The 21,845-nt window shown below is 40.7% G+C and overlaps 1 protein-coding gene across 3 annotated transcripts in view; it reads left to right on the top strand.

Moving 5' to 3' along the window:
- Fam13a (family with sequence similarity 13 member A) overlaps positions 1-21,845 on the top strand; it is a 347,725-nt gene that overhangs the window by 312,923 nt on the left and 12,957 nt on the right. For all 3 annotated transcript variants that reach the window (XM_026405192.2, XM_026405191.2, XM_026405190.2), the window contains 6 exons: positions 4,529-4,676; positions 12,762-12,975; positions 13,653-13,791; positions 14,424-14,505; positions 15,316-15,536; positions 16,132-16,215. In XM_026405192.2, coding sequence (XP_026260977.2) covers positions 4,529-4,676; positions 12,762-12,975; positions 13,653-13,791; positions 14,424-14,505; positions 15,316-15,536; positions 16,132-16,215 — 888 coding nt within the window. The remainder of the gene's footprint in view (positions 1-4,528; positions 4,677-12,761; positions 12,976-13,652; positions 13,792-14,423; positions 14,506-15,315; positions 15,537-16,131; positions 16,216-21,845) is intronic.

The following is a 21,845-nucleotide window of genomic DNA, read 5'->3' as shown; positions in this document are numbered from 1 at the left end:
AACGAAGTGTTAAATTCCTTCAAGGTATTTTTACATTCTTTGTGCTTTCTAAGCCCACTGCTTAAGAGAGCTTAGAAGCATGCCCTTGATAACAAACGAGACATTCATCATAAACAAAAGACTATTTCCATTTTTCTTATCCTGCTTAAAAAAAAAAGAAAAGGAGAAAGGGGAGAGAGAACGGGAGAAATGGAGACTTTCCAGTTCAGCCAGAATTAAATTAGTCATCACAAGATCTCAAGTGTAAGCTTTTATTTGCCCTGAGAAGGCAGATTTCTGAAATATCCCCCATCCATAGTCACCAAAGGCTATTGACACTTTGCAGTTCACATGAATTTTGGAAATTTATTATGTCCATTTTCCTTTATTGTCAGGCCAAACAATAAATGTTTATGGTTCTCTGTGGTTCTTCAGTTAATAACTGTGGTTATTATTTTTTTTTTCCTGTGCAAACTGCATTGTCCAGCATGTTCTCGGTGTTGCCGATTCTGGCTCTGGTAAACTTTGAGGTCACTTATCACTGTCCTGTGCAGGGAGGGAGAAGGAATGGAACAATAAATCATGAACTATTTCAAGCCAGGAAAATGGCAAGATCAGTCAAGTCTGGGGATCGTAAAAGTCAGGCCCAACTAGAAAGGGACAAGTCTTGGCAAAGATTAGACTGTTAGACTCAAAGTTAATGTCTCCTTGACCTGAATGTGAAGTTCACCTGTGGCCCTAGGTAAGGGTGAGCACTGGGGGTCAGCTTTCCAGCACACCATGTTTTACTTTTATGACGTGTGACACCAGCACTTGTACATTCAAACTCTCTTTCTCACAAAATCCTGTGACTGGTTCATTCTCAAATTCTGGTGGCTAGGACACAGTATGTATTCAGTAAGCACTTGCCAATGAATGAGTGAAAGGGGAAGGGAAGGGGAGTAGAAATGAAAATAGCTTTTCTTTTAGAGTTACTATGGACCCTCTGTCTATACAGACTTTCCATCTAATCTTCACAACCACCTTATGAAAGGTTGTTCTCGTATTAAAGAAAAAGCTAACATTCAAAGAGGTTGTCCCACTGAAGGCCTCAAAGCTAGTCAAGCTTCACTAGCTAGTGTTTAAATCCAGGTCTCTGCCTCCAAAACCCAATCTTTCCTACCTATCGTATTGTCTCCTCTCAGAGTCAGATACTCAATGTATCTCCAGACACAGACATTTTGTGAATTTTCATATGGGATAGCGTGTTTGCCAAGGGTTTGGTGTGTGGCACCTAAGGATCTCTGAGTTGAAAATTGTGAAACGTTGTTTTTCCTCTGATTTAACTGAAGATATTAGACATGTAAACACAAGAAAAAGTTTAGACCAAAAATATTTTTGGTATTTGAGACTTCTGTGGACAGGTTGACCTTAATGATCCAGTTAGAGAAACAGATAGTATTTGCCGTCCTTACCATAGGTGCTCTTAGTGCGGGCCCTCTGGCAAGGTGCCACAGGGAGGCCACATTTTGAAGGGAGAGATGTTGACACTGGGACACTGCTGCAGAGCATGCATAGCTTCTCCATGAGAGCCAGCGGGTAGCATCCCTGCCCCATGTGTACATGAAACCACCTGCTGCGGCATGGTGTCTAGGACACCATCTTGGGTTCAGTGACTAGGAAGGCCAGAAACTGAGACTTGGGCTTCTAAGAGCTTCAGGCAAGTGAAAGAGCAACCTTAGGGGCGGATCAGAGCCCAGCAGGACAGGGCAAGTTGTGTGTGTATTTCCACATAAGTGTAAAGCGCTCCTTTCTTCTGTATGACGCACGCTCCACCACAGGCCTGCCCACCACACCTCTCTGCCTCTAAGCAAAATTGCTGCTGCTGATTCCTGGCAGAATACCAGTGGCTCTGCTCACGGATATTTTTCGTGATGCATTTAGAATTTTGTTGCATCCTTTGTTGTACCACATTTCCCCTCCAGTCGGAGGTGCTTTCCCCACCCCCTCGCTAGCAGTTTTTATCTTCATATGGTGCCACATGATGACAGAAAGAAGGAGGGCTTCCATTTGTATATCTTGTGCTCCAGACCTTGCTTACTTCCTCTTAAATTTTTACAAGAATTTGCAAGATTACTATCATTAATGCCATTGGAAAGACTAGGAAATGGAGGCTCGGTGCAGGGGCGCAACCCCACCCAAGAACCCAACTAATAGAACCTTGCCACAGTGGGGCGCCGTGGTGCACTGTAATTCCAGTGACTGGGGGGGGGGGGGGCCTGACACAGGAGGATCGCAAGTTCAAGACCAGCCTCAGCAACTTAGCCAGACCCTGTTTCAAAATAAAAATGAAAAGGCTGGGGATGTGGCTCAGTGATTAGGTGCCCCTGGGTTCAATCCCTAGTACCAAAAAAAAAAAAAAAAAAAAAAAAAAAAGAACCTTGCTACAAATCCAGGTGTACCTGTGAGCAATACTGGTGTCCTTCCCATGGCTTGACAATTTAAATATATGATGTATTTCTTCCATGTGCAGAAAACACCATATTTAAAAATAAAATTGTGGGTTTTGTCCTTTTCCCCTTTTTTTTGATATCTCTGAATATAATAAACCTTACAAATCTTGGTTGATATTTCTTTACTGAATGTATATTTTGTGTGTGGGTGTGCATGAGTGAGCGCATGCACACACCCACACCCACACAAACACAGCTGGTGACTGACTTTTTTTTTCTTTTTTTGGTACCAGGGATTGAACTCGGAGCCACTCGACCACTGAGCCACATCCCCAACCCTATTTTGTAGTTTATTTAGAGACAGGGTCTCACTGAGATGCTTAGTGCCTCACAGTTGCGAGGCTGGCTTTGAACTCTCAATTCTCCTGTCTCAGCCTCCCAAGCTGCTGGAATTACAGGCATGCGCCACCGCTCCCAGCAGTGACGAACTCTTAACTTTTAAAAATCTGAGCACCAGATACAAGCATTGAACCCTGGTCCACTTAGGATTCAGCTCAAGAGACAAATAATTTTTGTGACATAAGCATTCTGTGTTTTGTTTTGTTTGGTTCAATAGGCAAAGAGCATGTTAAGTAACAGTTCCAGATTTATTTTGCATTTCTGTCTATTTTAGTAGCTCATCGTGACCTTGTTGATGATGTTTCATTTCATCCCAAAATGTGAAGCGAATACCCGTCTTTATGCATCATTTGATGGAAACATCATAGTAAAAGCGCTGACTATTCCCCCGATGATTTCAAAGTGGGTTGGATCGCTATTAAAAGTAGCTGCAAGTCTTAAATAGTGCTTTATTTTAAGCGTAGGAACATTTCTCCTACATTAATGAATTCACTTATGACTTCCAGATGTTCTTAGTTTTTTCAACTAGTGATAGTGTATTTGCCGAAATAAATTTCCATTTACTCTCAAAGAAAATAGTTTATGCAGATCTGTGCTACTTGAAAAATACATCTGTGAGTAAATACTACTCTTAACATATTTGTTTATAATTTTATGAGAGCAGGAATGGTGACAATGACTTGGTTTATACTATGCCAGAAGAGCAAGATAGAAAGAGAATCTCAATGAAACAGAATTAGCTTCAGTGCTACTTTTTTAAAAACACAAAACCACTGATCTTGAATATCAACCTTTGCGGGAGGGTTTTCCCTTCTCTCAGATGGGTCCTTGCCTGGTGTAGGTGCTGCCAATGAACAAAACCAACTGTAACCGAGTTTTTAGTATTCAAAATAGATGAATAGCAGGAAAGCAAGTGACAGATCCATATTTGTAAGATATAAATTATGCATCACCGACTTGCCAGCTCTTGGCATTTTACTTAAAAAAAAAGAAAATTATGCTCCCTGTGTAATTTTGGCTCATTTCCAAAGTTCGTATTCCTTACTGCTAGCTGAGCTAAGATGCCAACCCCCTGTGCTGTTTGAATGGTGCAATAATGCTTTAATACCAAGCTCCTGCATACATAGTCTCTCCTCCCCATACTATGAGAAAACAGCCACAGGAAATCTGGGAATATACAGCTAGCCCCACTTAATTGAGCTATGCCTGTGGGCGGCAGGGGAGTGTTCATGTCCCCAGCCTCTCTCCTGCCCTTGCAGGACTATTTACTAAGGGGCAAAGAAGTCTGTGTGCAGAAGGTACCGAGTGTTGCTACTCCCACCTTAGCCTTAGCAACAGCGGTGGCTTGCTGTTGTTGTTTACAGTCTGGAGAGCCATGCTCCTTTAAGGAAACACAAACTCCTTTCCCTCATTCCTGGCCCCAATCAGCAATCATCCAGAGTGTCAGCTGCCTGCAGTTATCAGGACGAGCTGCCCGTGGAAAATCATCTTGTTTCTCTCACTAAGAAAAGTTAAAGGAGCGAGCGCAGATGGACAGCTGCTTTTTGCATGAGAGTGGCCAGCTAGTATCCAGGGGGCATCAAGCTATGATTGTCATTTCCATGCTGCATGCATTAGCAGCTGTGGCTTGGGAGGTCTCATCCAGGAGTGGAATTACTGCAAACGTTTTTGGGTTTTGCTGAACGGTAGCTATTGGGGACATTGTGCTGTTTTTGCAGAGCACCACAATGAAGATCCAGGAGCATCCCAGCATACCTGATACCAAACAGCAGAGGAATCAAGATGCTGATGACCAGCCAGAAAGCTTTGTCTCAGAAGTGCCCCAGTTGGACCTGACGGCATTGTGTGATGAGAAGAACTGGGAAGGTAGGTGATCACTGGCACTTGGATGATTTAACATCACAAAAGCATATATAAATAAGCATATGTAAGAGGCGGGTAACTGTGTGTGTGTGTGTGTGTGTGTGTGTGTGTGTGTGTGTGTGTGTGTATGTGTGTGTGTGTGTGTGTGAGAGAGAGAGAGAGAGAGAGAGAGAGAGAGAACACAAGAGCTAGGCATGCAGAAAAGTAACAGCATTTCTGACTGAAAATCCTTTACCTGGTATAGGAACATATCCGGTTAAACATTGCCCCAGATAATTGCAATCTAAGAAAGAAAATGTACTTGCCCTTTATCACAGGGTCACCTTGCAATCTTCTTTTAATTTTTTTTTAACTCACCAGGAGTAGATATGTGTGACTTTTCCTCCCAGTAGTACCCAGCAATGTGCATTGTAGATCTCTGTGAGTATGCCCCATCTTCCCACAATACTTAACAGCCAGCTACCACTATCATTAAATCTTCCTGGTTTTCAAGAAAGATCTTTTTTTGTTGTTGTTTTTATGGGTCCACTTTTTTTTTTTTTTAAACGCAGGTTAACAAACTTGGATTTGCTTATCAAAGAGAACACTAAATAAAAAGTGCTTCTTACTGAAACCCTGTAAGTGTTTTAGGTTGGCTTTTCTGGAGACTTTTGGTGAAAACAATAGAAATGTACTTTGAGGAAGACAAGGGTAGCCTGGGAGGACACTGCAGCATTTTCCTCAAGCTGCTGCTCCTGCTGCTTTCACAATCCCTGTGTCTTCATCTAAACATGTATCGATGTGTGTACAAAATACATGCCAGTCCGCCTCTGTACTCTGTGTGGGAAGGAAGGACCTGGGAGGATCGTGCTGCTGGTTTCAGCACAGAGGCATGACTTAGCAGAGAACCACAACTAGGAAAATCAGTCCTTTTCAGCACCCAGATTTCCCCCTCTTCATTCCCTACCCCCTCCTCCTTTTTTTTAACCAAAAAGTTCTGCTTATTACCTGAGATGCAGGATCAAAGGGCGATGGAAAAGACCACTGGTGAAAAGAGGAGCCCAGTTATGCTCCTGGCAGCCAGGGCTGTCCTGAGAACAGGCAGACTGTCTTTATTCTAATTCTCTTTCTTGTAATCTAAGAAACCTGTTCTAGTTCTTGCCATATAATGAGGTCGTCAATCTGAGATTTCTGCACTCTTTCCAACTCACAGTACACTCACTAAGGGGGAAAAGAAATGCATGGTTGTTTTGAGTGATATGTTTCTGGGGTACTGGTTTTGTTTCATTTTCCTTTACTTTCAAATAATCACGTTTTTAATTCATGCATTGAAAACAACCTGCTCTTCCCCACCCCCAAGAGTCTCATAGTAGTCACTGTTGCCCAAATAAAAGAAAAAAGCAATAATAAAAATCAAGGCTGTTTGGGTTTTAGGGATATGGTCTGACATAAAACTCTAGATAAAAACTAGGATTTGAGGTCAGAAATCAAATTAGTCACCTTTCCCCCTACTCCTCCTCCTGAAATGGACTCAGTTTGATTATTGTTATCTTGAGAGATTATAAATCTCTGGCACACTTAAAGGGGCTAATGTAAAGCTAAAAATTCTCTCAAAGAGTGGTTGAAAGCCATTTATAGTTTTCTTAAAACTTTTCATAATGTAAAGAAATTTTTTGCTGGTAAATAATAATGTGAAGAAACCAACACTTTATTTTGGAACTTTTGATAGAATTTTTTGAAAGCCATTGGAAAAAATACATTCTATTCCAAATGGGCTTAGGAAAATGAATTGTGTTATCCATGTAATTTGTGAAATAGCTTTCTATGACTTTTTCTTTCTTTTTTTTTTTTTTTGTCTTTCTTTCTTCTTTTTTTTTTTTTTTTTTTTTTTTTTGCCAGTCATTGCATTTATTGTTGAACTTGTATATCTTCAAAAATCCACATGGAGGGCTGGGGATGTGGCTCAAGCGGTAGCATGCTCTCCTGGCATGCGTGCAGCCCAGTTGGATCCTCAGCACCACATACAAAGATGTTGTGTCCGCCGAAAACTAAAAAGTAAATATTTTAAAAATTCCCTCTCTCTCTCTCTCTCTCTCTCAAAACAAAAAAAAATCCACATGGATTTATTTCAAGGCCATTTTTTTTAGTTGTAGGTGGACACACATATCTTTATTTTTATGTGGTGCTGAGGATCGAACCCAGTGCTCACACATGCTAGGCAAGCGCTCTACCACTGAGCCACAAGGCCATTTTGATCATTTGGTTTCTACCCTCAATGAACTTTTTAAAATTGTATATTTATTCCAACTTTCCAAGTTGCATTATGATGGGGACATAACCATAAGTATAGTTAAAATATTGGAATTTCTGCGTAAAGGTAGATAAAATGAGAACAACAAATTTCATTGTTGAAATATCACTTTTGTTACAGCTTCAATAAGAAACAAATGGTGGCTTTCCAGTGAGGATGGAATTTGGCATCAATTTAAGCTGTGCAAGAAAGTATATCAGTGAAAGTAATAATTACCCAAAACATTTGAATCACTATCCATCTGTAAACCTCCATCCAGGGCCTTCCTAAAGCCACCGTGTGGAGTAACCTCTCCTTTGGGTTTGCTTGCTTGTCCCCTATCCCCATGCCATAGTTGATACTCTGGAAATGGGGACTCTCTGAGAGGCAGTACTGAGTGAGCAGCCTGCTGGGGTGAGCCCTGTGTTATGTGCTCCCAAGTGGAAATGATGCTCTCTGGTTTCTGAAGCTTAGTATCGTGGAAACGAAAAGAGGAATGAATCCCATAGGTAATGGAGAGTGCAACCCTTAAAAAATGAACGTAGGATGGGTCTAATCATACTTGTTGGCAGATAACCAAGCTTTTTATTTTTTCACTGTATGTAACTATGTTTTGGGGCACATTATTTGATCTCTGACCACATTATTATTATTAGGGCTTCTACAAAGTTAAATAAACATATAAATCAAATGTACTATTCTGTATTTTTGAAAGCCCTCAGAATTGCTTAATTAGAATGTCCTCTGGCAGCAATTCTTGGGGCTGTTGATTTGGGGTTCCATTTGTTAAAGTACTGAGGTGAACTCAGCCATTTTATTGAATTTGTCCTGGCAAAATTAAGTTTATAAGGGTAATTTTTAAAGAACATAAAATACTTCATATATCTTACTAGTAATTTACTGCTTGGAGACAATAACTTTGGAAAAGAAAATTCTCTTAAAAAATCATGGAGAAACAAAGGATCTTAAAAGATTTCCCAAGGGTATGGGGTTAGAAATGATGGTGGAATGTGGTGGACATTACTATCCAAAGTTCATGAATAAAGACACGAACTGGTGTGAATATACTTTGTATCAACCAGAGATATGGAAAATTGTGCTCTCTGTGTGTGCTAAGAATTGTAATGCATTCTGCTGTCATATATAAATTTCAAAAAAAAAAAAAGATTTCCCTAGTGAACCCTCCCATCACACAGATAAGAAAACTGGCCCCAAACAAAGTGAGGATTCAAAGTGATACAGTCTCCTGATGCCTTTTTCTAAGTATGCTAGTCAAGTGTCATGACGGGCAGAAAATCAGGTGGTGACAAGCCAGACTCCTGGGTTTAAATCTGGATTCTGCCATTTAACCAACTCTGTGGGCAAGTTAACAAACCTATCTTCACTTTGCCTTAATTTCTAATTTTTAAATAGGTAACAACAGCAGATACTGATGAATAATAGATACAGTAACATCTAATTAGTAAATTTGTCACAAGGATTATATGAGCTAAATATGCAAAGTACTCAGCATGGTGTGGGTGCTGTGTGAATGTTAATTGTTACTATCTTCCATAAATATCGTTAAGGATATTTTGAGGGAAAAAAAAAATTAGCCTAAGTTTGCTTTCTTTGAAAAAAAGAGCCCAGTTCCACCCAATGACCATGGATGGCCCTGACCATAGAGTGATCTAGTAAGTATGAGACCCTCCATGGATTTGCTAAGGACTAACAATATCACTCCAATCTTCTGGAGTCTAGACTGGGAAATGCTGGATTTCTCCAGCTGGGCCTCTGACAGGGCCTTGGCCGTAGCTTTGTTAAAGATGTGCACAGAATAAAGACAGGTGGGGTAGTGAATTAGTAACTGATTAAGCAACTGAATGTAATGTGCAGACACATGGATCAAAGTCAACTCCAATGGGTATATTCTCATTAGGTTAAGTCTTCAGCCCTCTCCTATTCCAGGCATTCAGTAATGATTTACTATTTTTACAGTGAGGCAAAGCAAATACATGAAATTTAAGGATTAAATATGTGATTGATAAAACCAGCTGCTTAAGTTTCATCCTAAATCTTGTAATTTGCAAGATTATTTAAATAATTTAACAGGACAACCATTATTCTAAAATTGCATTTTGAAACCACCAAGGAAAATTGTATAAAATTCTTCCCTCAGTAAAGAGCTTCCCCAGTAGGGCCTACATCTCTCTGGGTGGAATATGCAGGTTCCTTCTAACACCACTGAGAAAAAAGACATCATGCCAAGCAAAGTTATGGCTCTAAATGACATAGTTGGAAATGAAATGTGGAAAACACTGGCTTCCCTAATTCTGTGCAGATTTCTTAGAAATAAATCATCTCAGTAGCCTGTTTCTTTTGTATAGTAAATGGACCCATCCAGCTAAGCAAAGTGAACACATGAGCACCACACAGGGTGTCCATTCCCCCTGCCATGAATTTCCTTCATTTCCATGTGTACTATATATATATATCAATATTGGAACTCCCCAGGATATATTCCTTATTACTTATATAGCAGGAATACAACTTTTGTCTCCATTATTTCTGACCAGCATGCTTATCATGTCAGCTGACCTGGGTAGATTAATTTTTAATAGAGAAACATGTCATATGTACAGAGTTCATTGTGAAAAAACACATGACTAAAAACAAAATCACTATATCCAAGGAATTCTGGTCTTGATATGAAAATGCTCTTATTTTAAGTAGTGCCTTGGGATGAAAATCCAATTAGAAGCCTCAAATCTTTTCTGGTTTTCCTTTGAATAATTCCCTTGCAATATCCTTGTCTGTTTCATTGCTCTAGAGTTACTGGTTAAAAATAGAAAATATTTCTCAAAATAGCCATTGGGAATGGGCAGTGAATACATCCTCAAAACTGGTTTTCCAAACAGGTAATGCAGTTGGACATTTTATGTACCCACTTTTCTTATTTATATCTTGCTTGTTTTTCCAATTAGTACCAATTATCAAAACATGAAATACCTTTGTTCTTATATCATTTTGAACTAAACTATAGAAATAGTTGGTTTTATTAATTCTTTAGTTATATTGAACTGTGTATTGTCATTTCACAACTTTCTTGAATAGGATCCTTAAATTATTAGACTGTAAGGGATAACTGAAAAGGGAGAAAAAAAACAGAAAACATAAAAGAATTTCATGTTGTATAGGTGGGATTTTCATGTCTCTATATGCAGACTAATGATGAAATATTCCTATTTTTTTAAAGTCAAAATTCACAATGCTTAGTGAATTCATTTGCCCCAATGTGCTTTAAACACAATGGGCTGGAATTTTTTCAACTGTGTATTTCCTATATACCAGTGGTGACAATAGGAAAAGGACACATTTGTTCTTTCTATCACTGAAGTGATTGGTTGAGAATAGAGTGACAAAATAAAGCTGCGTTAACAGACAAGAAGGGGTAGATGGCCCTGTTTTAGCCACCAAGCATCAATCATGATTTGATTCTGTGAGTACTACTTCATAGTGAATTCAAGATCACAATTTATATTAACATGTTTGGTTAATGGGCACACTTTTTGCAAAATGATTTGTAGCCAGGGACCACATTGTTAAAAGCTTAAAAATTGGTGTTAATATTTTAAAAGAGAAATTCTGCTAGATTCAAAGAAATTAAAGGGCTTTAGGATCTAAGTAATGCCTTTCAAACTGATCTTTTTGTTTTGTTTTGGTTTTTGTTTTTTGATGAGTAGAAATAAACTAATAGCATAGCCATATGCCAATATCAACATTAGACTGTTTTGCCAAAGCCAAAGGGCTTCTTGCCCTTCCCCCAGTTGTTTTGCTCCCTTGCCACTCTGTGGTGAGGTTAGGTTATTGCTGGCTTCACTGCTATTAAAGCCATCTTAACCCTTTCTCCTCCTGGCTCTGTTCATTTTAGAACTTAAAATTTCTGCTGTCTTATTTAATAGAAGATGTAATCTGGTCAGTTTAACAGCTTAATTTTCTGCAACTTCACATGAAATTTTTATTTTCCTTCGGATTATTTTCCAATACTACACCTCCAGACCGTTTGGTGTTTTTTTTTTTTTTTTTTCCATCCCTTTATGGTGGCAGATCTAAGCGAGCTGCTCATATCTGAGCCCTGCTACTCAGCAGGAGCAGCCTGATGACAGAGTTTCGTACAAATGATAGCCTCCTCCCATAGTCTCAGCCTCAGCCAAGTGCATCCACAAACATTCTTCATTTTTTAAGTCTCAGTGGGTAAGAATCATTGTCTTCAATGCTGTTTTCATCTTTTGAAATACTTGTGTTTGCAGATAACTTGGGTCCCTTTAAATTTGGAGAATCTGTAGCCCTCATTTCATATGAGGTTTGCTTTTTGTTTTTAACTTGTGCTTTTTTTTTTTTTTCTTATTACATTGTCAACTCTTCAAACATTTCAGGCAGTCAGCTCTGTAACTGAGGCACTGGAGCATTCAAAATGAAGACACTGATCTGGAAGTCAGGAGACTTAGTTTCTGGGCCTAACTCTTGTTGTTGATTAGGTTTTTGCTCTAAATTCCTTTGGTTTTTGGATTCTGTATCTGTAATCTGCATTGGATCAGGGGTTCTCAACTCTGGCCCACATTAACATCGCTCAGACAGCTTTTACATGTGTATAAGGCTGTCTGTCAGTCATTCAGTCGTATTTGGTTGGGCATTGTGTCCATCCGGCTATTATATGGGTTGGGTGGTATGAGGACTCACGTGTGTGTGGTTACTTAAGTTTTGCCATGTGACTCTAATGTGCAGCAGGGATGAGAAGATCACAAGATTGGATTATGAATGAAGTTACACCAGCTCTAATGTTCTAGATAAAAAGCTGAATATGCACTCCAGACCATTTTATACATGTACAGTTTCATGGCTGGAGGAGCTACTAACTGTTCATGACTCAAACTCTAGGTATCCTGATTTTTAAGATCCTGGGCGAATTACAGCTTTAGGTGTATCACTAATCCACAAGTGAATTTAAGCCATAACTGGGTTTTTTTTAAGGTAAAGTATTACAAATGAAATACTCCATATCACCTAAACCTATTTTAAATTATTTTAGATATGATTTTTTAATAAAGAAAAGAATATATTGAGATGGGTCTTACATTAAATGAAACTAAGTAACCTCCCTCACCTCCTCCAAACTCGCTTTTGTGCTGAGTATGTTGTTTTTTTTTCTTACAGATTGTCTAAAAATAACTTGTTTGTTCTCTATGAGGCATTCTTTTTTCTTCTTTTGACTAACTTACCTGTGCTTCTCCCTCTTCCTAGTCTTGAGCAGCTCCTAAGTTCCGACTGCAAGGCACACAGCACAAACATGCTAATCCCACACACTAAGCAGAAGCACACAACACAGTTTGCCAAATGACCTCAATGGAAGCTGTCAACCCCTCCATAAGTAGGCTCTTACAGAGTCATGAAGGACGGAACCCGTGGTGCCAGATGCCTCCCTCCCTGGCACACTTGCTTGTTTTCACTAATGCTCTCCCACGGAAAAGTGGTCATGGCTGCCCTGCTAGTGAAGCTGGGGACCACCCATCGGCTCTGCTCCTTCAAAGCTGTTCCTCAGGGTTGCCCTAGTAAACTCTTTTTATGAAGGCAAGTCAGAGTGGAGATAAAACGCAGATGATGGCTGTCAAATACAGTAGTGATTTGGGTTGGACATAGTGTCCTACTCTGGACCTTGGATCTGAAATGAGAACCCCTTCAGTGGTCAGCTTCCTAAAACTTTCAGGAAATTTGGGAAATAACCATGCTTTTAAGAAAGCTGTTAACCTCTCACCAATATTATTATTATTATTTTTTTTCAGAACCCATCCCTACTTTCTCATCCTGGCAGCGAGAGAACGTGGACTCTGACGAAGCTCGCCTCTCCCCGCAGGCGGGGCGCCTGATTCGCCAGCTTCTGGATGAGGACAGTGACCCCATGCTCTCTCCTCGGTTCTATGCTTATGGGCAGAGTCGCCAATACCTGGATGACACAGAAGTGCCTCCTTCTCCCCCGAATTCCCATTCTTTCATGAGGTAGGTGATTCTCTGTTGCTGATGAGCAGATGTATCATCCCCACAATATTAAAAAAGATAAGCATGGTGCTGATGGCTGACAAGTTTTTTTTTAAATTAAGCAGTGAGCCAGGCGTGGTGATATGCACCAAATTTGGGGCCAGCCTCAGCAACTTAGCGAGACCCTTAGCAACTTAGTGAGACCCTTCTCAAAAGCAAAAATTTAAAAATGGCTGCAGGGGTGGCTCAGTAGATAAGCATCCCTGGGTTCAACATCCTGTACCCCACCACAAAAAAAATTAACATGTATGTCTATGGAAGAGCAAATCTGAAGTTCTCCACCCTAGTCCGCAAGCTATCCAGTAGTTTCCCAGTTGAACTGTAACCCAACTGTAGCATCACACACTGAATTTCCATTAGCACTTCATTTTCAAAGCACTCTCAAATTTAACTTTCAGGCCTGCAGAAAACATTTCATTCTAACTTTGCTAATCATAAATGTAAGAGAAAGACCCCCATGATAAGTGAGACATGCAGAGCTCAGCCACAAAATGAATCGGTTCATTTCCTTTCAGTCAAGAGCATGGGGGTGGTTTTGGTTCTTCTCCTCTGTGCCACACGGCACCCCACATTCAAGGCCCCTCCCAGCAGTCGGTGACTGCTCAGGGAGTTGATCCAAGTCTTGCCTCTATGGGTAGGCGGCGAAGCTCGTCTCTGGGTTCCTATGATGATGAGCAAGAGGACCTGACACCCGCCCAGCTCACACGAAGGATTCAGAGCCTGAAAAAGAAGATCCGAAAGTTTGAGGACAGATTTGAAGAAGAGAGGAAGTACAGAGTGAGTGCCCCACAGGCTCCTCTGCCCCTACTTCTCCCCAGGAAGTGAGAGTTAATTCCTAGGGAATCTCAAAAGGACAATAAACACTGAGTAATGAACCCTGTTAAGCTCTGGTCACCAGGTGTCACCACTTTTATTGCACAAGCATAAGTCTACTTGTAAATTTGTCAGTGATCTAGAATGGGGGAAAGTATTGAATGAAATCTTCTGTTTGGCTAAAATTGAATTCAAGATTATTTTCCGAAATTTCATTAGTACTGAGCTCATTGTTCTCTGCACTATCCTTAGCGCTTCCTATGAGTGTGGAACAAATGGTGTGACCGTCAGACGTCTCTGTTTTCTGCCCCTGGCAAATTGAGCCCTACAAATGACAGAAAAGGGGTCAAACACCACACGAGTGCCTGATTATAATGATCCAGGTTTTTAACCCCTGGGGAATTGAAAGCATCAAAATTAACCAGCTAGGTGGAGGATGGAATTACATTTGTGAATTTGCTCTGATGAATTGTGGTTGATTGCTTATTCTATGACACTCAACTTTGCCTTCCTAGTTAGTAAGAAAGATTATCAAATTTGACAGCTTTTCCCTGCCTTAGTTCTGAATCATTGACTCTAGACTTCCTTTTTTTCAGCCTTCCCACAGTGACAAAGCAGCCAATCCAGAGGTTCTGAAGTGGACAAATGACCTTGCCAAATTCCGGAAGCAACTTAAGGGTAGGTGAAGTCCTGGACCTGTAGTATAGCTTCCATACAAGAAGCCGGGACCAAATCCATCAGCTCAGGTCCTATGAGTGCCACTGCTAAGGTATTCCCAGGTCCCGAAGACACTCTCCGGTGCTCCCAGTTCTTCGGGGTCATTTCCATGACTTCAATCACAGGGCAACCAGACCAGCTAAGACATAAATTCTGCAGCATTTCTGCACTTATTTCCCCCAGATCACTAGTAGAAGGACAATGGTTTCAAGTCAATACTTCTTAAACATCTGTTTAATATGAGACTTCGTCTGCTGTGGTGTTGGGAGAAGTAGACACAGAGATGAATCTAAAAAGGGTTTGGCCCCTTTCCCTCCAAAAGCTTGCTGTCATTTAGGAGACAGTCATATAAACAACTACCGTGCAAAGTGAAATGATTTCAAAATGAGGTATACAAGTCAAGTGGCCAGCTAGTGGGTGTTAGAGCCCTTCGACTCTTTAGGTGCTCAGGGAACAGGTCTGGGAAAACATCTGGCCCAGTCTGAGAACGGCTAATAGGCTGGTGTAGCTAAAGCTTGGGTGTTACAGAGCTAAAGCTTTCTCAGGAATTAGGGTTTGGGAAATATTCCAGATAATCCAGGAAGACATTATCATTATTTTGGGTTTTACATAATGACTCAGGGATTTTCAGTGATATTATAATTAGATACTCCCTGAAGGGGGGGAAAAAAAAAGCCATGGCTAAGCAGTTAGTGACATCACAGAAAAACAATTTGGATTCAGCAGGGCTCAGTTCTCATCTCTGTCTCTTCCCCAAATCTTCTCACTCAGAATCAAAACTAAAGATATCTGAAGAGGACCTAACGCCCAGGGTGAGGCAGCGAAGCAACACACTTCCCAAGAGTTTTGGTTCCCAGCTTGAAAAAGACGACGAGAAGAAGCAGGAGCTGGTAGACAAAGCCATCAAGCCCAGCGTTGAAGCCACCCTGGAGTCCATCCAGAGGAAGCTCCAGGAGAAGAGGGCAGAGACCAGTCGTCCTGAGGACATTAAGGTGTGGAGGTCCCCAGCCAGTTGCTGATGCCGTTGTCACCAGCTGGGTAGAGATGCAGGGTGTCACATGAATCCCTGTGGAAGGTGATGGTCTGTAAACCGACCATGTATCTAGAAAGCAGAGGAAACAACTGCGTGTTTCACCTGTGGGCACTTTGGTTTTTGACCACAGGTTGCAAGCAGACAGCTCTGTTACATGTATTGCAGAATGACCTTGCTGAAGTTAAGAGTTTATGATTATCTGAGGTGGAAAGATTTTAGACTCAACCTTCAGGACTAGGTAACCTGCTGTAGTCATTGCAGGGGCCATTCAGCTAGGCCCCATGTGCCTCATATTCCTGCTCTCCTCAGTGCTCCACATGCCTTTGCTGCCACATGGGAGCCCCAGGTAGTTAATGACGGTTCTGTTGTGTTGTCTGTGTTGCTGGCTAGTGGTCAGGATTAGCTCATTCCTAAGTGAGCTTTGGACAGAGCCAGGGAGAACTGTTGGACGAGGATTATTTTTAACCCTCCTTTAGGAGGTTTGTTTAAATAAAGAAGTTGGAATGTTCACAGGTGTTTTCCCCTTTTCATTTCTTATCCCTGTGTTTATTCAGGATATGACCAAAGACCAGATTGCTAATGAGAAAGTGGCTCTGCAGAAGGCGCTCCTGTATTATGAAAGCATTCACGGAAGGCCGGTATGTGAGACGCTGCATTTTCTGATGGGGGTCAATGGTCTGACTTTGGGACCAGATTTTCTGTGTTCGGTATCTTGTAAATGGAGTTCCCTATGGTTTGCTCTCTTCACTTGTAAAGGAGGTTTACTACATACTTACACCATATCACAACTTTTTGAAGGCTCAGTCAGTAAAGAGAACTCTGTTATCTAGTCGATGCTGAACTTAAATTCCAAGGAAAGTTAGCAAGTAGCAAAAATGAAGTCACCGGTGTCCCTATTTGAGGAGGGAAAAGATGGAGCAGAGGGATGCAGGGGCAGAGATAGCACAGAGGAGGCATATAGCCCAGGTGGAAGGAGACATCCCTGTCCCAGGTCTGTCCCCATAAACTACCATTTTCTCTAAGCTTACTCATCCAGCTGCAGTGCAAGTGCAACCAGTGCTTGTTTTTGAGGACTTTCAGCTGTGTTCACAACCAAATTGTGAGGCATCCAAAATATGGCTTTGTGTTTTCATAACAACAGGAAGCATTTGAGGTGGTTTTGTTTATCAGCAAGTGTTTGCTGAATGTTAGTTGCTAGCTGTGGGGGGACAGCACCATGATAGGCTTCTGCCGTCTTCCTTGAGGAACATATAATCAGACATTGTTTTTGTCGGTTACTCTTAGCAACATTCTTTCTGTTTTCAGTGTTATTTAAAATTCGACAAAACAAATTCTTAAAAGCAGATATAAGGAATTATGAAACTTAGGTTCAAAGATGGATTTTTATATAACCAAAAAGCCTAGTTTCAGTCACGACTAGATAATGGATAGAGTTGTTTCATCTAAAATATATTCTTAAGTCTTTTAAATAAAGAAGCGTCCAGGGCTGGGGATGTAGCTCAGTGGTAGAGTATTTGCCTCACATGCCCATGGCCCTGGGTTTAATCCCCAGCGCTGCCAAATAAAAAATAAAAGCGTTTCCAGAATGATTTCCTAAACTTCCCCCCCAACCCCAATTCTTGGAATTGAACCCAGGCTTTTGCACAAGCTAAACAAATGCTCTACCACTGAGCTACACCCCTAGCTACAAGTCTCCACATGGGTGAGGGCAGGGATTCTAGGCCTTGTTCACCTAGTGATGAACCTAATCTTCAGCAGCTAATGTGAGACCTGAAACACAGCATGAGCCCAGTGACTAGCTGCAGAATACATTTTCCACTGCATTTTGGTTTTGAATATATCAGGTTTAAATTTAAAAAAAAAATTGCTGGCGCTGATGATGATTGATTTTGCTGGCCTGTCCCTGCAGTGGAAAAATACCAGTACCCTGGGATAACGTTCGTGCTTCAGCCAAGTTTTTTTTTCCCCCAAGTTTTGTAAAGGCATTGAACCAAACAGTGAGTGCTCTGGAGCTCAAATATATTGTGCAACTTTCTTCTTTTCAAGTGGAGTATTCAGAATTTGTATAGGTAGAACTGAACACTTCTATGGACAGAGAAGAACCCCTTTTCCACCATGACCTTAGACCGTAAGTGTAGATGTCCTTGTGGCCAACAGGCAGGCTTTGGTGATACTGTGTGTTTTCTTCCTTTAATGTTTTTTCTTTTCCTTGTGTGGATCCCGGTTATGACATTGCTAGGCTTCTTCAAGGGCTTCCTTGCTTGAGGCTCCCAAGAGCTCACAGCTGCCTTCTGGACTATCTTAACTTTGCTGCCAGTTCACTGGTTTGTGTGCTGCTGTATTTGTTGCTCAGAGCTGGGCAGATGCATTCCACCTAGATGAAGGCCTCGCCCAGCCACTGTGAATCTTAGAGTCACAGATCTGGATTCAGAACCGCCCCAACTGAGACTAACTCTGTGACATTAGGCGACTTGGGTAACCTCTTTGGCCCGCAGTGCTGTGTTTATAGAGTAGATGTCTGTTATGGGTTGTCATGGAAATTAAATGAATTACAGAGAGACACACAGACAGACATGTATACATATATTTATGGGTAAGATGTTTGGCACTGAGGAAGTGGGACAGGGTGACTTTGGGGGTTGCAGAGTAAATAATAGTTTTTACTTCTGTCACAATTATATGTTCTACTCTCTGTGGCCAACTTCTGATTAAATGATTAAATCAGGAAAAAGAATGCACCTTTTTTACTCTCTTATCAGTTCTTGGTCTTCCTTATTCATTTCTCTTTCATCATTCTTTCTGATGGGTCCTTGCATCTCATAGGACGGGGAACGAATGCTCTAGGAAACTTGAGTGTTGTTTTTTTTTTTCCTGGTCCCAGGCCAGACTCCGCCTCTCTCTGGAACGTGATACACCAACCTTCTCAGGAAAAGCAGAGTTCATTTGATACCTGGCCAGTCTGAAAATCAAATACTGAACTTTTCTTAGATCCATGGTGTTGCCATGAACCCTGATCTGTAAATATCATTTGGACAGGATACTTAGACAAAAAATAAAGATACTTCCAGAACTCAACTTTCATTCCAAGTCCCAGTTTTTTGAGAAGCCAGGTGCTCAGAACTCCCGGGTTTTTGCTGAGTCCACAGATTCTGGTTTTAAAAGACTCTCTCAGAATCACAGGTCAAACAGCTGCTGTTTCTGTGCATTTACAATTTACCATTCACCTTTATGGTTCTGTCCAGGTAATTGCAACCAAAGTGGTGTAGGGCAGTTTTGTTTGCTTTAACAGAGCATGCTGTAGATGGAAAACAAGAATTCACACGTGGGCACGTCAGAAGTGTGTCCTTTTCAGCATTTAAGGATCTCATCAAAAGACCACAGCACAGAAAAGTTGAGCAAATAACTGCAGCTCATTGTGGTGCCTTTAGTGTACAACAGGCTTTGGTCATAAAAGTTTGAGGGAGAGAACAAGTTGTTTGATCAGAGCTCATGGGTTCTTCTTGAATCTTTTGCTCACTGGCATCTTTTAACCCTGTGTTTCAAAACTGCGGGGCCTAGGACAGCAGAAACATAGCCAGGTACACATTTATGCCAATCATAGAGTCATATATAAACGCCACCCTTTGGTTAGCTGCTGTTTAGGATTTTCTGAATCTTTGCATAGCCAGCCTACTATTATTACCTTAAAATGAAGAAATGAAAGTTGGCATTTTCCAAATTAGTAATTCAAGAAGGCAACAGTTATAAGAGTCTATCTCATTTTGTCTTCCAGCAGTTTTGTGATGCACAGGTACACCCCCCAACACACACACACAGACACATACACACACACACACTCTCTCAGACTACTTTGTTTTATTGAGATTTTGAAGCAGTGTAATTTTTGTATATCTATAGTATATTTTCTCACAAATTGTGTTTTTATGCTACTGTTCAGAGATCTTTGTTAACTCAACATAGGCGGAGTGCTCAGCTTAGAAGGCAGACTTGATTCAAGGACAGCCAAGTCAAATCCTGTCAAGTCAAATACCTTAAAATGAAGAAATGAACATCAACACATTGTGTCAAGGTCCTGCTTCACTTATTTGTGAAGAGAAAGAAACTTAAACTGGGAGTCAGTAGACTTGGGTTTTGACCCAGCTCCATTGCCTCAGGCAAATCATTACCCTGTCATTACCTATTAACTTTATCATGTGAACATATAACACTTTTCTAACTCTAAGATTGCATTATTCCAGTTTTGCCTTATCTTCAAAATATGTGATTCATTTTACCATTCACCTTTATGGTTCTGTCCAGGTAATTGCAACCAAAGTGATGTAGGGCAGTTTTGTTTGAGGCTAAAACAAAACCATCCCAAAAGATAAAGGCAGGCAAACACAGTTATCTAATCGGGTCCCTTATGATTTCCAATCAAGACTCTATACTCATTAAATGTGGACAATTATTGGCTAAAGTTCCCATTGTGTTTTGAAATATTATCTGAAACTTATTGAGTAACAAATAGGGTTGTAAGTGAGCACTAGAAAAAAATTTTAAATCATAAGCAAAGACAGTGGGAAGTACTGCCTTTGCCCTTTAGATCTTCATATCTAGATAGTTATGTTTTGATTTGTGTGTAAAAATACATCTTAATAATAATCCTATTTCCACACATTGGAAAATCATTCAGCATTACCATTTAAATGAAAACTCAAGTTTTAAAAGAGGAATGAGTGGATTTTGAAGAGATAGTACACAACATATTGGGCCTAAAGTCATTTTCAAACAATTATGGGTGGTCAAGATTTTCTAATCTGAATTCTGCTATTTACCAGTTAGGAAAGTGAGGCTCAGAAAATTTCAGTGGCCATCTTTGCTGGTCTGTGCTTAAGAGCAGAATTGATGGGTTGCAGGTTCAACCTTGACACATAACTGCCACATAGTTCTCCAACGTTCTCCACCTCCACCAGCGGGGAAGGAGACTTCCGGTTGTCCAGTCCCCTGGCCAACACTTAACACTATTGGTCTTTCTGTGCTAGCCCTTGTGATGGGTATGTAGTAGTAACACCTGTGGTTTGATTCTCAGTCTTTTTCATAAAAAATAATGAGTTCCCTTCCAATCTCCCTTTACTATTGTGATAATGGAAGCAACAGAAGTGAGGTGGTGGTTGTTATTTCACTAATGATGCAAAATCCACAAAATGTTTTGCATGATGGTAGTCTCTTCTCCTAGCTTGTGGTGTTTATCCAAAATGCACTTACTGTTGATCACTTTGAGATTGGCAAAAACAGCCACAAAGGATAATCCATTTGCATGACCCAGCATTGTTGTTGAAGTTGAAAGTTCAAAAGACCCCTAAGAGAAAGGTCAAAGCTGGATACTACTTACTGGCTCTTTCCTACCTCTGCAACTCTTGCCTTATCAGGTGTAGAGTGGTTTAAAAAAAAAAATGCAGAAGACAAACAGCTGACTTGAAAACAAAGAGATTTCATCTCATTCCTCATTGAAGTAACCAAAAGAAAATGTATGCTTACCTGTGAATTGGTCATACCTACTTAGGTTGGCAACAGTCATCCACTTATTTTGTAAATATTTATGAAACATTTCCATTATGTCAGGCTTTGAAATAGTGACTAGGAATACAAAAACAAAGTCCTGCTCACAAGGGGCTACAATTTAAATAAGGAGACAGATGTGTAAACAGTTACTATAGAGTATGAAAGTTTATAAAATTGCAAGGCATACACAGAGTGAAATGGTGACATAAAGGAGAGGATTAGTCTCCCCAAGTAGGGGATGTTAGAAGACACTTGCATGCAGAGAGGTGGCTTGTGATATGGAATTCGTCAAAGGAGCAGAGAGGAAGCCATTTCAGGGGAGAAGGAATTTGACAAGGAGGTTTGTGATGGCCTAGTTTGTTTCTGGAGCTTGAGGTATGATGGGGGCAGAGAGAAGCAGCAGGTCATGAGCAACTTCAAATGCTATGCCAGGGAGTTTGGGCTTGATTGTTCCCTACTGCCTAGAGAATTCATCCTTTAAACATTTTGAGCCCTGTGCCAGATTTTAGGGAAGCAAGGATGAGTGAGTCATCCATGTGCTCTTTCAGCAAATGTTTCTTGAATACCTGCTGTTTGCCAGAATCTTTTTAAAAACACAATGATTTCATGGAGCGCAAAGGCATGTAAATAACTTGGGGACCAGATGATATGCGTTATAATAGAAACACAAGCTTTCTTCTTCCATGGACCCAGGAACTAGCAAGTCCTCTGGGAATTTTGAACCTTT

This window comes from Urocitellus parryii, chromosome 10 (assembly GCF_045843805.1).
Source record: "Urocitellus parryii isolate mUroPar1 chromosome 10, mUroPar1.hap1, whole genome shotgun sequence".
NCBI classification, from domain to species: domain Eukaryota; kingdom Metazoa; phylum Chordata; class Mammalia; order Rodentia; family Sciuridae; genus Urocitellus; species Urocitellus parryii.
The sequence above is the reverse complement of the archived record's forward strand: the minus strand, read 5'-3'. Positions and strand labels throughout refer to the sequence as shown.